Below are 17,274 nucleotides of genomic sequence, written 5' to 3' on the forward strand. Positions count from 1 at the left end.
GAGGTTTGTCACCGGGAGTGGACTTTGAGGTTCCCAAAGCTCCTGCCAGTCAGTCAGCTCTGTCTTTACCTTGTGGCCGTTGTCTCAAGATGGGAGTTCTCAGTTACTGCCCCGGCACTACGCCTGCCTGCTGCCACGCTCTCAGAAACCGCGAGCCAGCCCCCGACTAAATGCTTTCCTTTCTAAGTCGCCTTGGTTATGTGTTTTGACTTGACTGTAGGAGAGTGACTGAAACAGCTCCTGTTGCACACGTCTTGAAGGTGGAAGACAGGCCCGTCGACATTTGCACAGCAGGAGTGCGGCTGGATTTGCCAAGCGTGGCGGTGGGTGGGCCAGCTGTGTCTAACAACGGCTCTGTGTTCATTTGCAGTTTTGCCGTGATATTACCAGACATGGAGTGTGGAAACATGTTAAGGTACGCAGCCTTAGACAGTGTTTCTTCCACATAGGCAGAAACGGTGAACAGAAATGTCCTCACTAGTGTAGATAGTAACAACAAGAATTCAGTGAGTTTGGGGTACTTTTATTTTTTTTATTTATTTATTTTTTTTTTGGTTCTTTTTTTTTCGGAGCTGGGGACCGAACCCAGGGCCTTGCGCTTGCTAGGCAAGCGCTCTACCACTGAGCTAAATCCCCAACCCCAATAGGCTGTGTTTAAACAAGCAGCTTACAAACTTTCAACAAAAATAGACACTGAACAGGTGGCTCCGTGGTTAAGAGCGGTGTTGCTCTTGCAGAGGACCTAGATTCAATCCCCAGCTCCGATACGGTAGTTCATGCCCGTTTGTAACTCCAGTACCAGGGGATCTGATGACCTCTTCTGACACCTGTGGGCACCAGGTACACATAGGGCACACATATATACACGCAGGCAAAATAGTCACACACGCATAAACATTTAAAAATCTAACACCGTTAACTAGTCCAGCATACTGTTAGGCACAGTGATTAAAAACAAAGTGTAAAAGTGTTAATTGGGGCTTTTCTATGCCGCCCTCGTTCCTGACATGGAGACCTATATATTTGTCATAATGCTTCTAGCGCTGCAGTTGGGCAAATTCTGGTGGATTCTAACATGGCGATACTGCCTACTTCCCAGCCATGAGCCTCATCATCTGCCATCTTCGTCTTGCCCTGAATGTCTTTCATCCATGTCCTCAGGGTGACTCTGGTCAAGACTCTCCGCCCAGAACTCCTTCACCTCTGAGTTCCTGAAGAGAACCCAGGAGGGGTTATTGGTGAAGGTGTGGTCCAGTTGCCATGGAGACCCAAGAATTTTGGAGATGCCAGTTCTGGGGAACTGGCAGGGATTGCAGGAGTGGTGGAATGGAACCAGCCTGAGTCTAGGAGACGAGCTGTACGTGTGCATGTGAGCGTGCATGCATGAGTGCATGTGTGTATGAGCATGCATGTGTGTCTCTGTGTGTGCATGTGTGTCTGTGTGTGCATGTGCATGTGCATGTGAGTGTGCATGCATGAGTGCATGTGTGTGTGAGCATGCATGTGTGTCTCTGTGTGTGCGTGTGTCTGTGTGTGCATGTGCATGTGCACGTGCATGTGCATGTGAGCGTGCATGCATGAGTGTATGTGTATGTGAGCATGCATGTATGTCTCTGTGTGTGCATGTGTGTCTGTATGTGCATGTGCACGTGAGCGTGCATGCATGAGTGCATATGTGTGTGTGAGAGCATGCATGTGTGTCTGTGTCTGTGTGTGTGTGCGTGTGCATGTGCGTGTGTGTGCGCACGCGCTGTGGATGATTTCCAAGCTTTTTGGAGGAACCCGGATGATCAGGAGTGGATCCCAGATACTAGACTGCATTATTCGTACTGTTTGGGTTTGGTTTGTTGCTTTGTTCACATTGATTGTGCCCTAGGTCTTCCCTCTTGAGGTACAGAACTAACTGTACTGGCTGGTTCTATGACACAAGCTGGAGTCATCAGAGAGGAAGGAGCCTCAGTTGAGGAAATGCTCCCGTGAGATCAAGCTGTAAGACATTTTCTCAATTAGTGATCAATTGGAAGGCCCAGCTCATTGTGGATGGTGCCTCCCCTGGGCTGATGGCCTTGGCGTTCTGTAAGAAAGCAGGCTGAGCAAGCTAGGGGAGGCAAGCCAGTAAGCAGCACCCCTCCATGATCTCTGCATCAGGTCCCTGCCCTGCTTGAGCTCCTGCCCTGACTTCCTTTGGTGATGAACAGCAATGTGGAAGTCTAAGCTGAATAAACCCTTGGTGCTTGAGGTACCTGTCTGGTCTGTGATGTAATTCTCTGACAGGAAGGTCAACTAAGTAGGACTTTCTGATGCTGATCCCCTGCATCTAGGCAAAGAGCTGGGAGTAGAGACCTGACAGTAGATTCTGTCAGACCCCGCGCACACGCCTTCCATACATGAAATGGGCATGTGTGGCTCCTAGTCCTTGTCCTGGCAGACCAGTCCTTCTCACACTTAAACTTTTTGTTTACAAACCCCTACCCCCATAAAACGAAGCATTTCAGGAGGGGGTCCTACTCCACCACTGCCAGCCACAAGGCAACTGCAATTCGGCCAAGCACCCACTGGTTTTATTACGTTTAACAGTGATTAGGCTAGTTTTGGCCATGAGGTAGAAGACAAATTGAGTTTAGGCTTTGAGTACCAACCCTTCAAACATTTCTTTTATCAACAATGGTCAGTAGTTCTGACTATCAATCAAACTTGTACGGCACAATAGACTTCATTCTAGTCACTTAACTTTATAGGGCAGCTTTCAACCTTCCTAATGCTATGACCCTTTAATACGGTTCCTCATGTTGTGACCACCATAAAATTATTTTTGTTGTAATTTTGTACTGTAAGCTTTGCTACTGTTATCAATTGTAATGTAAATAGCTGATTTGCAGGATATCTGATTGATATGAGACCCTCATGAAAGGGTTGTTCCACTCCCAAAGCTGTCACCCCTCTCTCACAGATTGAGAACCGTTGTTATGGAGGGACGAGAGAGAGCAATACTTAGTACCTAGTACCCGAGTTTCACGCAGAGGCTTGGTGGCTACATATGAACAGTGTCTTGGCTTCTGCCACTCAGCCTGTGCTTCCTAAGCCCATGGCTGTGCCCATAGCTGCGCCCATAGCTGTGCCCATGACTGTGCTCATGGCTGTGCCCATAGCTGTGCCCATAGCTGCGCCCATAGCTGTGCCCATGGCTGTGCCCATAGCTGTGCTCATGGCTGTGCCCATAGCTGTGCCCATGGCTGTGCTCATGGCTGTGCCCATGGCTGTGCCCATGGCTGTGCCTATAGCTGTGCCCATGGCTGTGCCCATAGCTGCGCCCATAGCTGCGCCCATAGCTGTGCCCATGGCTGTGCCTATAGCTGTGCCCATGACTGTGCCCATGGCTGTGCCCATGGCTGTGCCCATAGCTGTTCCCATAGCTGTGCCCATGACTGTGCTCATGGCTGTGCCCATAGCTGTGCCCATAGCTGTGCCCATGGCTGTGCCTATAGCTGTGCCCATGACTGTGCCCATGGCTGTGCCCATGGCTGTGCCCATAGCTGTGCCCATGACTGTGCTCATGGCTGTGCCCATAGCTGTGCCCATGGCTGTGTCCATGGCTATGCCCATAGCTGTGCCCATGACTGTGCTCATGGCTGTGCCCATAGCTGCGCCCATAGCTGTGCCCATGACTGTGCCCATGGCTTGCCCATGGCTGTGCCCATGGCCGTGCCCATGGCTGTTCAGGAGGATTAAGATTCCTGGGTTCATTCTATAGGTTTCTCATCTCCACAGAGATTCCTGTCCACACAAAGATCCATGATTGACACTTCCTGGCACACAGTTATTTCCCAGCACATAGCATTCTTCATCTAGCTGAACTTGGTGGTTGCCAAGGAGACAATGCTATGAAAAGCTGTACTCAAGGTCACTTTCCAGAATAGCCTTAAATGTTAGGCACCCAGGCCCAGGGTCAACTCTTACCTACAGGAAGTTGTCAGCTGACTTGGAGGAAAGAGTTCCAAAATGTTAATAGGAGATAGATGGGTGGGGCACTATGGGCTCGTAGCTTAGTGGTAGAGTGTGCGGGAAGCCTTGGTTCAATTCCCAGGACCCAAAATACATTCATACACACAAAATACAAACATACACACATACATACAAACATACAAACATGCATACATACACACAAATATACATGCATACATATACACAAATATACATACATATACACAAACATACATACCTACACACAAACATGCATACATACATATACACAAACATACATATATACACACATGCATACTTACATACATACACACATACATAATACACACACAAACATATACACATACACATACAAACATACATACATACACACAAACATACATGCACACAAAATACACACAAACATGTGTACATGCATGCATGCAAACACACACAAAAACATGCATACATACACACAAACATGCATACACACAAACATATATTCATATGCAAACATGCACACATGCATACAAACATATACAAACATGCACACATAATGCACACAAACATACACATACATACATGCACACAAATATACACATACATACATACATACATACATACATACATACATACATACATACATAGAAGACAAATTGGCAGTGGCCAAGCAGTTACTTGAAAGGTGCACGACTGGAATGCAGACTGCCCTTCCTATGGCAAGGCCTGAGGAGTTCGATCCCCACATGGCAAGGACCTGTGGGGATATTTGTGCAGAATTTCCCAGCCTTTCCTGAGGGAAAGTTTGCTTCACTCTGCCTTGCCTTCGGGTTCTTGGCTTTGCTAATGCAGTTTTTACTTTCACTTTGTCTGTGACCGACCTTTCCCCAGAATGAGAAAAAGAAAGCTAGGTTCAAATTCAGTCTTCTTTGTTTCTGAGAATTGTGGGAGTGGAATAAATCACAAGTTTGTTATTAATGGTGATGTGCTTAAGCCAACACAAGGCCCTGGTTTGGCTACTTCTGTGACTTCATTCTTTCTCAATGAAAACTTAGTTCTGACAACAATTTGCCCACCAATCTGTTCCAAACAACAGTTAGAGGACTATCAAAAGGTTAGAAGTGTCCTGCTGGGTCGTTGGTTCCAGAACATTCAGAGGTGAGCCAAGCATGGACGAGGAACTGACTCAGGTTAGTAAACTGCAGAGAGCCCTGGGCTTTAGAAGAATTAGATCTCTGGAGATGCCAGGTGTCGATGAGTGACTCAGAATTCCCTGGGTATGTAGTCCATCGCCTCTCTGTACTGTAACCGCAGCTGCTGCCAACCACGGACATGGTTATGTATTAATGTGCTGGGTTAGATATTAACTGCTTCCTGAGGCTGTGTCTCCTCTTTCTTTCTTTTTTTTTTTTTTCTTTTTTTCGGAGCTGGGGACCGAACCCAGGGCCTTGCATTTGCTAGGCAAGCGCTCTACCACTGAGCTAAATCCCCAACCCCCTCTTTCTTGATACAGTTCGTGGGTTAGCAGGAAACCTTGGGTTGAGGAGGAGAAGAGCACATTATTGTTCAATGTAAGAAGTTCTTAAAAGACACTGTATGTGAGAAAATGAGGAAGTGAATGTGAAACCTTTCCAGCTGTGAAAAAAAAATGATGCATAAATGAAGGGAACCCGAGGTGTCTGAACCAGAGTGTGTGAGCTGTGCCTCTTGGAACTGGACTCACAGATAGCCGTGAGCTTCCAGATGGATGCCCAGAATTGAACCTGGCTCCTCTGGAAGAGCAGCCAGGGCTCCCAGCCACTGAGCCATCCCTCCAGTCAGAAGACAAATTCTTATTAAACATGATTGTGTCTGGAGTTCAGACTTGAAACAGTTTTCCTGGTCCATCCACTCTCCGATACCCTGAAATGTCTATTTTTACAACCTCTCCCCTTTCCCCAGAGTTCTCTCCCTCCAAGTTCATCCAATTGCTTTGTACTTACGTGAAAATAGAAATACATTTTCTGAGCATACTCCTACCATCACATGGGAAAATTTTTCTTTGTTATTCACATGCTCCATATTCCTGTTACCATGGATATATCGCCTAGGCTCCAATCCAAGGCCACTTTTGCCAATTGCGCTTTAGATCGTAGGTCCTCTCGTTTATTCAAGGAACTTACCCCAGCACTGTAAATTCTCTTCTCTGTCCATCCTTTCTTTCCATCAGTACGTCTCCTTTAATATTTCTGAATAGGACGTCAGAGCCTGCTCCATCTCGCACTCTATTCTTTTTTTTTTGGTTCTTTTTTTCGGAGCTGGGGACCGAACCCAGGGCCTTGCACTTCCTAGGCAAGCGCTCTACCACTGAGCTAAATCCCCAGCCCCTCTATTCTTCTTTATAGAGTAACACCTCAGAGGAGTTCCCAGTGCTGCAGTGAGAATTTTGGTTTCTTTAAAAACCCAGTTATGGGCTGGAGAGATGGCTCAGCGGTTAAGAGCACTGACTGCTCCTCCAGAGGTCCTGAGTTCAATTCCCAGCAACCGCACGGTGCTCATAACCATCTGTAATGGGATCTGATGCCCTCTTCTGGTGTACCTGAAACATACATTAAATAAATACATAAATATTCAAAAAGAAAAAAACCCAGTGATGTTCTGTGAATGTTTTTGTTTTAATCCCAGGTGTGGGATATGGGGCTGCTTCAGACCATCTGTTGCAGTGAACTATAATGTGTCTTGTGCTCAGGCAGGGTCATGACTTGTGCCAGTTGCAGTTAGTTTAATTCTGGCAACTCTTGAGAGGGTATAAATGGGAGAGCCCAGCTGCTGCTCCCCGAGTTGCTGCTGTGTTTGTTATTACTGGTTTGCTGGACAGCTGGATATCTTGATGATGAAGGTCAGAGGTCCCTATTCAGCAGGAAGCAGAATATAGAGGTCTACACCTTGTTTCCCCTCTAACCCGACTCTTCTACTTCATGCCTTTGATCTCAATACTTGGGAGACAAAAGGCAGCGAAGACAGGATCTTTGTGAGTTTTAGGCCAGTCTCAACTACAGAACAAATCCAGGTCAGCCTGGGCTATACAGAGAAAACCTGTCCTTTTTTTTTTTTTTTTTTTTTTGGTTCTTTTTTTCGGAGCTGGGGACCGAACCCAGGGCCTTGCGCTTCCTAGGCAAGCGCTCTACCACTGAGCTAAATCCCCAACCCCGAAAACCTGTCTTAATAAATAATTTTAATTGTTTTTAAATTATCGAAGACATTAATCTCCAAAGAAGGCAGAAAGAAATGAAGATTGATATAAATGTTTTCAAGGGTACATAGATAATAAATAAATCAATCTAGGTCTTTGAGCTCAATACTTGGGAGACAAAGCAGGGACAGATAGGTTACTTGTGAGTTTGAGGCCATCCTAATCTACAGAGCAAATCCAAATCAACCCAGGTCACACAGAGAAACCATCATCATCATCATCATCATCATCATCATCATCATCATCATCATCATCATCATCATGTTTTAAGTTATTTTAATTATTAAAATGAATGGTTATAACCTCTGTGGTTGTGATGGTCTTACAAAATTTCAATGAGAGAGGTCAAAATAGAGCAGATCTAATAAAAATGAGGCTACTAGATCGAATCAACCTATACTTTCAATGATTGCGGACTGCTGGACCAAGGACATTATTTTGGGAGAAAGGTTCCAGGTTTGTGTTAACAGAGAAGATGAAGAGGCTTTGGACTCCTCCCAAAGTAATAAGGATCAGATTTGGTAGAGGGAGACCCCCTGAAGACCTTGGCTGCAGACAGGAGAAAATCAAAAGGACCAAACGCACTGGTAATGTTTGTTGTTAAACCCTTTATTGAAACAACTTTGGAACTAACAGGGACACACATTTGTCAGTAGCCAGAGCTTTAGTTTACATAGCCAATACATCTTGTTGGCTACAGAATTCTCATGACGTATTACATACCGTCCTTTCCTATGGCACGGATGGAGATTTACATTACAGTTTGATTATATGATCAAACTAACTTCTAAAGAAAGTTGTCTTTCGCCTGCTCAAAGAGCAGGGGAAATCCTTAACTGATCTGTGTATCCGGCACTTTCCATACAGATGTCTTAATAGAACTATGTGTTGCCTATAAGGGAGTATTGATTACTTAGCATTCTATAGAATGTCTGGTTTGGGGCTTCAGTGGAATCGAGAGCATTGTGTATGTGTTTTGTTTTGGTTTGTTTGTTTTGTTTTCGGAGCTGAGGACGGAACCCAGGGCCTTGCGCTTGCTTACCACTGAGCTAAATCCCCAACCCCTGAGAGCACTGTGTGTTAATGAAGGGGTTGTGCCACAGCAGAGGGCACTGCATCCCCATTCCTCTTATTATTCTAGGTCTGGTCCAAGCACCACATTCATCTGATGTAAGCAATTGCCTGCATGCCAGGTCATATGAACTCTATTTTGTCTATAACAGAATAAAAAGCCAGGAGAGCAGCCCTGGCAGGATTTACCCTTGGGGCTGAGAAGCTAAGACCTACTACTCTAGCTCCTGGGTGGAGCCTGCATTGACTGAGGCTGTTTCCAGAGACTTGCTTCTAGAATAACTTCCAAATGGACTGCTAATGGACCTCAGTTCATCCAGCCTTTCAGACTGTTCCAGTCAGGACAGGACTTCAGTTAAACCCTGAACTTTCTCAACACAGAGAGACTGGACAACAAATGGTGCCAACTGGCTTTCTTTCGACTTAACCATTTTTTCAATTTCCTTTTGGGTCACAAACAGGATTTCTTTGCTCCAATTTAACAGGAAGCAATTACAAGAAGACATTATCCTAATCCCTTAAATTTGGATAGATGGTTTTGGTAATTTTATAAATTATAGATATGTTGTCATTTTAGGGGACGATTACAAATAATTACGGTCTTGGACAGGGAGGAAATGAAACAGGAAGCTTAGACTTGGGGATTTGTATCCTTCCTCTCCTCTCCTCTATCCTCTCTTTCTTAGATAAAGGGAAGGGGGTTGAGAAAAGGCGGTATACAGAAATAAAAGAAATTGGACAAAGAATTAGATTACTGAATCTACTCTTAAACCAAAAAGATACTTCATAGTCATAATCTTACATTGGTAGAGATCTTTAGATTTTGATGTAGAATTGAGGTTATATTTTGTTACATTGATACAGATTTTTATATACTGATATAGGTTTAAGGTTTTCCTTAGTATAAATCTTTGTATATTGATACAAATGTAAGATTAATTTTGTTACAACATAATATATGTATGTATCAACACTTAGATGGCATTGTGCCTATGTAACTCACTTAAATATACAAGATTTAGTCCTCATTCTTTTTTTTTTTTTTTTGTGGTTCTATTTTTTCGGAGCTGGGGACCGAACCCAGGGCCTTGTGCTTCCTAGGCAAGCGCTCTACCACTGAGCTAAATCCCCAGCCCCAGTCCTCATTCTTTTAATAGCTGCTATTACAAAATGTTTAGGATAATTAAATAATGCAAGTTAATAGTCAAACTCATAGTCATGTTAGACTTTATATATTAGTTAGATCTTAGATATCGTAGAAATATACATCCTGGGTTTTACAGATAATAGGTAGCTAAAAACAGGCAATGTTTGCTTGTTCAGATATGCTATGAACAGACAGATGATCTTCAGAAATCTCAGATACTCACAGAATATGACATTTAAACATAATTTTATTAATTTAAGTTCTTTTTTGACATTGAGACAAGTCAACCCTGGCAGCACCCCATTTGTCTCGGAAGATGACGAGTATCAAAAACTTCCACACGGAGTTGCTTCAATTGTGGCAAGCTAGCCACTGGGCAGAGAGAATGCCCTAAATTCATCTGCAGACAAAATGCTGTCCCAAAGGACAAATGGATACAGGATAGTTGATTGTTAGGCTCTGCCAATACAGGGTAAGCAAGCCCCTCATAATTCCTGCTTCACATGAGGTCTGTCAGATATTCTGGGCCAGAGGAAGATTAGGTGCTCCAACATTAGAAAGAATATTGGGAACTGTCCAGGCAGTCAGCTGTCTCTGTCATTCCTGTAATTTTTGGAATCTGCGTCTCTGAGCTTCCTACACACTCAGGTAATATTTATTCCTTCTCAGGTCTTTAGTGGGGTTGAAGACTAGATAGTTATGGTCTCACAAACTTAAGTTGTTTAGCATTTAGTAAGATATTTTGGGTTTAAAAAGATATTTTAAAGTTAATATTACAAATTAGGATAGCAATTAAGATAGAAATTGATTTAGACACATAATTCTAAGCTCACCAAGATAGAATAGATAAAATACTTTCTTCTAAACTGCCAAAACAAACAGATTAGACTTTTTGAATGTTAACACATATCTATACTATAAGAAAAAGAACTTTTTTTTTTTTAGACAAAAAAGGGAATTGTTGAAGTTTGGTCTTTTGCTATGTATTGGAATGCTAAATACTGGCCCCCAAGGCCTGGTGGCTCCCAGGGATGAGAGAATCTGCACGTAGACCCAAGTGATGCTGTGTAACCATTCCCCCTAAGTTGTCTCTGGCTGGTGAATAAAGATGCCTATAGCCTGTAGCTGGGCAGAAGAGAGATAGGTGTGGGTGTTTGGTTCCCAGGCTTGGGGTCTGAAAAGACCACTAGAAAGGGAGAGATGGAGAGAGGACAGGATGACATGGGGCAGGAATCCTGAAAACATGGCCATGAGCGCTGGCCAATTGGAGTTAAGAGCTGCTCAGACAGAACACAGCAAGTTATAACTCAGGGTTACCGATGGGGAAGTAAATTCTAATAGCTTAGAGGGTAGATGTCTGCCTCGCTCTAGTGCTATAAAGGCATATTATACATATAAAAGCATATTGTAAAGGTCGTATGTCTTTTATCTGGGAACTGAATGACCAAAGGCATGGTAGAAACCCCCAAATTGAGATTAAATGTTTTCTATGACATGACCAAATGGGATGAAGAATGTTTAACTTTTGCAAAGTTACTGTTTTAAATCTAGTATCTATATTTTTACAAGTGCTTATTTGTTTTAATCTGGAAAAACCTGGAGACATTATAACATTAAAATATCTTTGCAACCTGATGTGTATTGTTATTACTTGGCCTTTAAAAAGGTTCTGTTTTGTTTCTGAAAGTACTAGATGCTTTGAGGATGTTTGCTAACAAGAAAAGTGTCAGCTTAGAAACATTTGATATGTGACACACGGAGGTTCAAAATCCCATCATCCTCATCACATACTAGATATATTTATGTATGATAGCTAATTTAATCAGTAGATATCTTGATTACATGATGGACTGTCATTTCTCTGAAACAAGAAAAAAAGGTCAACGTTAGTCTCTATTTCCTAAGCATTAACACTTTGAATTACAGTACTAGCCTGCTGAGATCAGCAGGGTAAATGATTCCTGCTTTGAAGAAACCTTTCTAGGTTTGTTTTATGAGTATTTTGCCTGCATGTATGTGTGTATCACATGAATGCCTGGTGCCCTCAGAGATAAGGTGGTGTCAAATTTCTCAGAACTGACATTGCAGATGGGTGTGAGTCAGCACTAGGATCTGAACTCCGTGAGAACGAGTTCTTTGAATTGCTGTCTCTCTAGCCCCTTTAATAGTTGGAGAAAAAGAGTGTTTGTGATAAAAATCAGACTATGAATGCATCTGACAGGCTTGTTTACATCATCAGGCTATCGAGGAAAATATAGCATGACTCAGCTAGCAACACGGGGTCATGCTTCACACTTCTTGGCTGACAACCATGGTTGCTTGTCAACAGAGTACAGCACTCAGCAGATGTTGGGTGCTCAGGAGATACTAGAACATTGCAGACTCATTCATTACCTTGCTTGTTTGCAAGTTAAGCCAATCCATATCTGTATAGCTGTGCTTGGGGCCCGAAGGATAAGATCCCTCCCATGTTTAACATCCAGCTTCCTTGCATTGCTACAGCCTGTCAGATACTATTTTTCTGGTTCCAGGAACCCCAGTTAGCACATCTATTTCCCTGGTGGACATACGCTAGATGAACATGTCCACTTGGATCTCAGGTTCAGCAAGTCCACAGAAAACATAACCCTTGAAAACCTGCTCCTCTCATCTTGAACTCAGCAAACCATGTTGCCCTTCCAGGAACTGCTTTTGATTTGTCCTTTTCTTCCTCCTCTATTCCCTAGATATTTGCAGTTTGAGTCCCCTTAGCTCTACCTGCAGAACACACCTCCACTCCTACCGCTTTAGACACCATTACCCCTGCAATATAGTCTGACCCAATAGCTTCTTACATGGTCTCGAGTTCATGACCTCTGCCCCAGACAATTCTCAACAGAGGAGAGATGGGATCTATGGGCATTAGTGGATCTAATCACTCTTCTGGCTTCTTGTCCAACTCTGAACAACATGCAGACTTCTTTCCAAAAGCTACAGAGCACTGGACCGTGTATTTATTGGTACTTACTCTAGAACGTAAGTTAAGAAGGTTTTTGTCTTTCCCTCTATATCCTCGGTGCTTGGAGCTGAATCAACAGGTTTTGCTTTGCCAGTGAAGGCGAGTTCTGCAGAGCAGTGCGAGGCCTTAGTCAGGGCTCCACTGCTGTGAGGCATCACCATGACCACAGCAACTCTTAATAAGGAAAGCATTTAACTGGGGCTGGCTTACTGTTCCAGAAGTTCAGTCCATTACCTTTATCGTGGGGAACACGGCAGAGCATACGCAGACCTGCTGCTGGAAGGGGTAGTTCATAATCTAAAGGCAGCAGTAGAGTGTGTCACTGGACCTGACTTGTGAACACTAAAGCCCACCTCCAGTGACACACTTCCTCCAACAAGACCACACCTACTCTAAAGGCCACACCTCCTAATCCCTCTCAAGTAGTGCCAGTCCCTAATGACAAAGCATTCAAAACTATGAAGCTGTGGGAGCTGTTCCTGGTCAAACCACAAGGTCCTAACCTGGTTGCAACAAAACGATGAAACTTACATATTTGATTCCTACCCTAGCACAGTTCCAGATAAGTAACAACCTGTTAACCTGTAAACTGGTACTCTGGACAGCACCATCTTTGAGAATAAAGACCGTTCTCAGCAATCCAGACTGTCAACATTGCAGAGTGTCAACGTCACTCCAGAGGGTCAGTAATGGTGAAGGGCGTGGTAGGGTCCCACTTGAGAGGCTTCCACCACATCAGTACAACTCATTCTCTTCAGAAAGAACAAGCCTCTGGGTTATTCAGACGAGGACACAAAAAATGGCTACTCTGTACTATCTGTGGTCAAGTATAGAGGTTGATCAAGGTGTCAAGCTGGACTCAGGATATAATGGCAGCAGTGGGAGAGTCGTAGGCAGGGGCACTGGAACGGGATTTATGAACAGCTGTAAGCTGTCATGTGGTTTCTGGGAACTGAGCCATGAGTCCTCTGGAAAAGCTGCCAGTGTTAACTGGTTGGTGAGCCACCTCTCCATCCCTCATCTTTTTTTCAAGACAGAGGACTACTTTTCTTTCAAAAGTTAGCGCCCATTAGTGAACTACACGCGCCATCTCTGTACTCAGGACAAATGATAGAAATTGGCCTCAGCCTTTGCTATCCCGATTTAAGTCACGTCCTTGAGCCCTTTCTATTTACTTTGTGTGTAGGTGTTTTGCCTGCATTACTTCTGCATGTGCATGCCTGGTGCCCATGAAGGCCAGGGAAGGATGTGCGTATCCTGGGACTAGAGTTAGAGAGCTGTGAGCCTTATGTGTGTTATGGACTGAACCTGGGTCCTCTGCAAGAGCAGCAGTGCTCTTAACTCCCACTGCCCCTGCTCAGCTCTCTTTTTGAGATATTCTTATCTAGTCCCAGAACTCACTATGTAGCATAGCTGGCCTAGAACTTGCTGCAATTCTCCTTGCTTCAACCTAAGTTCTGGGGTTAGGGCTATGAGATACCACACCCTGCAAAATCTACTGTTAAAAAAATTGCTAACAATTCAAATCTGAATGTAAGAATATTAAAACTACCCTTCGGAACTTGGCAGTAAAACCCTACTGCTGAAGACACCACATACTGAGAAAGAGAACACAGAGAAATCAAGTGGTACTCGCCTGAAGATTCACCGTCACTGCCTAGCCTTAAAAGTGCTGGAATGCGTTATACACGTTACTGGAGAAGAAATATGAGCATCAACTTTACCCAGCTGTGACCTCTACAAGCTCTAAAATCGTGCCCACTGGTACAGAAGTAAGCAAGTATCACAGGAGTAACCAAACACTTTTCGATGAGCCTTGAGGAACAACATGAAGCCCATAGCCAGCACTGTTAACAGGCCAACAACCTGTGGCTATGTGGGTCCCAGGCCTCAGGAGAGGACCTGCTCCTCCTGCCTTGCTAAATGGACAGTATTAAACTGCCTCCCAATGATTTAATATTGTACCCGAGACCAGTGTACCTCTCAACCCTCAGCAGAAAAGCTTCTATTTATAACGATGGAAACCGATACAGAGGCCTGTAAGTGGTCAAGGTGCAGAGTAAGAGACTTTGGGATGCTCGGCCCTAAGTGGGGCACCTGTACCACTCCCCTCCCCCTTTCCACATAGGAGGGAGTGAAACAGCCACGAAGGCCAGAAATGTTGAGGAAGCAGTGTTTTTGGTACCGCCGTGTACTGAACAGAGGAACTCGGCAACTGTAAGATACACAAGATGGGTCAAACCACACGCCAGACAAAGTCCCAGCACGGAACGGGTGAGCAATGACCCCTGCCCTTCCTTAGCTGGGGAGCTATAGACAACTAAGCTCCCAAGAGAGAGGGAGGGAGGGTCAATTTTGCCTCTGGGAGGTTGGTGGGGTAAAAGCCCTAAACCTCACTTTCAAAACCGCTTCCACTCTGGCATCTGCTCCAATCAGTTCCTTCACTCCCTCGGAATCCTGGCCGTGGGCTTCACTGGGAAGATTGCTCCAAAGTGTGGTAGTTTGAATAAGAATGGCCTCCACAGGCCAGTATTTGAATAAAGCCAGGGAGTGGCTTTGATAGGGTCAGAAAGATTAAGAGGAGATGTAGTCGGACCTAAGGAGTGTCTTTGAGGTTTCAAAAGCCTGTGTCAGAGCATGTGCATTCGTGTGTGTGTGTGTGTGTGTGTGTGTGTGTGTGTGTGTGTGTGTGTGTGTGTGTGTGTGTGTGTGTGTGTCTCTGCTGATCAGGAGGTAGCCCCCATGCACTCCTACAGTGCCATGTGTGCATCCCTGCTCCCACCATGGAATGTCCTCAACCCCTGAAACTAACCAAGTTCTCAATTTAACCCTTTGTTTCTTTTTTTTTTTTTTTTTCCCGGGGCTGGGGACCGAACCCAGGACCTTGCGCTTCCTAGGCAAGCGCTCTACCACTGAGCCAAATCCCCAACCCCAACCCTTTGTTTCTTAAGTAGCCTTGGCCACGAGTTCTCCTCAAGGCAACAGAACACTGACTATTGGAAACTCCTTAGTGCTTATTTCCAGTGGTCTTAGTTCTTATAATGAACTTAATACTTTGTTAAAACCTAAACAAAGGGACCGATGACAGAGATTAAGTGAACATAATATCTATTTTTATTATGAAAACATTAGACTTTGACACATTGCTTCATTTGCTTTTTAAAAATCTATTATCTGACTTACACCTATTCAGCAAAAATGCCAATAAATTACATAAATCATAGTTTGGGTTTTTGTAAAACTAAGAACATGTTTTGTGATAATCAAACAATTCTAATCCCAGCTGTATGAACTGCTGACTATAATCTGTTTCCTTCTTTAGCTTTAACAGAGAGAAAACCAGCCACGTTAATACACTGTTCCAGCTCCTCAGAGTGCTTTCACACTCCGGGACAGTCTTTCCGCTCAGTAGGCAGAGGTGGCCCTGCTGGACGGCAAGCACTCTGAACTGTCCCATCCTGCTCACCAGGGAGGCACAGTGGGGAAGGGGGTGATGACACACAGGACCCCTGATTCAAGGCTGCCCTGTCTTTAAGTACAGTCCTTTCTTTACAAGGATTAATCAGCCGAGAATGCAAACGCTGATTTAGAAATAGTGATTCCCGTTCAATACACATTAATCAAATGTTAGTACTGAAGGCCCAGACTCTGTCTGAAAGCAAGCGACCGACCAGTGAACCAGTAAGGAACTGCACTGCCACCACGTGCCTTCAAATGCTGTGTTTTTGGAACCTGGTGCCCTCTGCAAATTTTGGGAGAGTTCAGAAGAACATAAATAAAACTTCCACATGAAGTCAGAGTTTCCCACATGGGTGGCAATATTAAAAACATACATCAATAATTTTATTAGTGAATGCTTTCCACCTGGTTCTGTCTTTATTTTTTGTGGAGGCAAGCCAAAGCACTGTCTTAAGACTTCTTCAACACAATGACATAATCTCTATTGTTCCTAGGGTTTAAAGCTAGATATCCTGGTCCCTGTCACCATCGTCAAGTTCATCATCATCATCTTCTTGGTCTCCAGATTCATCTTCTTCTTCAACCTAAGGGGAAATACAGATTTGTTCATATACACACAGAATAATACACATGATAATCATACACAGGTAAAACGCATGCTAATAAATATTACCAGCCAGCTGTCCCTATAGTAGAATCAGATTTCCTTGACTTCATAATGCTCAGGGCTCCCTGTCACTTTTTGCATGACTGGGTTATGCTAATCAACTAACTTCAATGGTAAATGGTCACACCTTTCTACCCACTGGATGCACTGGGGTAAAACCATGGCCACCCAGCTCAGCCTTGACTGTGACTGCTTATTACTAAGAGCAATGGAAACAGCTGTTTTCTATCTATGCTTGAGGTCTTCAAATATTGCAAAGAGATTTTAATTTATCTCAGATCAACTCTCTAAACAGTGAAAACTACAGATAATAATACCATGTTCACAACATGAACATAGGTACGACTTCCTCATGCAACATTAAACTTAGGAACATGCTTTACAGACAGAGATCATATATGGAAACGTCTCAGTCTTACTGGATGACCAAGATCCTTGAGTTTACTCTTCAGTGACAGGATTTTCTGATCTTGATCTGCCAACAGCACCAAAAGATCATCTTGTTCTTTCTTAGAATCCGTAACTTCCAAGTATAGCTTGTCTTTCTCCGTTTGTAGGATGGCGATGGTGCTGTTGGAGGAGTCCAGCTGCTTTTGAATGGCGGTCCTCTCCTCAGACAATGCTTTAATCTCATTCTACAAGAAAGGTGACAACAGCAGTCTAAATCAGTACTTACTTCCTAGAGCTCCTAACAGTTTCTGTTGATGACAAATCACTGCATGTCCTGGTTGAGGTGTGAA

At 44.0% G+C, this 17,274-nt stretch overlaps 1 protein-coding gene across 4 annotated transcripts in view; it reads right to left on the reverse strand.

Moving 5' to 3' along the window:
- Positions 1 to 15,499: 15,499 nt before the first annotated feature.
- The window catches only part of Uso1 (USO1 vesicle transport factor), a 65,469-nt gene continuing 63,694 nt past the window's right edge, over positions 15,500 to 17,274 (reverse strand). For 3 of the 4 annotated variants that reach the window (XM_063273514.1, XM_063273513.1, XM_006250750.5), the window contains 2 exons: positions 16,954 to 17,169; positions 15,500 to 16,451 (listed from right to left, as the gene is read on the reverse strand). In XM_063273514.1, coding sequence (XP_063129584.1) covers positions 16,371 to 16,451; positions 16,954 to 17,169 — 297 coding nt within the window. In that variant the 3' untranslated portion in view covers positions 15,500 to 16,370. The remainder of the gene's footprint in view (positions 16,452 to 16,953; positions 17,170 to 17,274) is intronic. The other variant, NM_019379.2, reaches the window with a different exon arrangement.

The sequence above is a fragment of the Rattus norvegicus genome, chromosome 14 (assembly GCF_036323735.1).
Source record: "Rattus norvegicus strain BN/NHsdMcwi chromosome 14, GRCr8, whole genome shotgun sequence".
Lineage (NCBI taxonomy): Eukaryota > Metazoa > Chordata > Mammalia > Rodentia > Muridae > Rattus > Rattus norvegicus.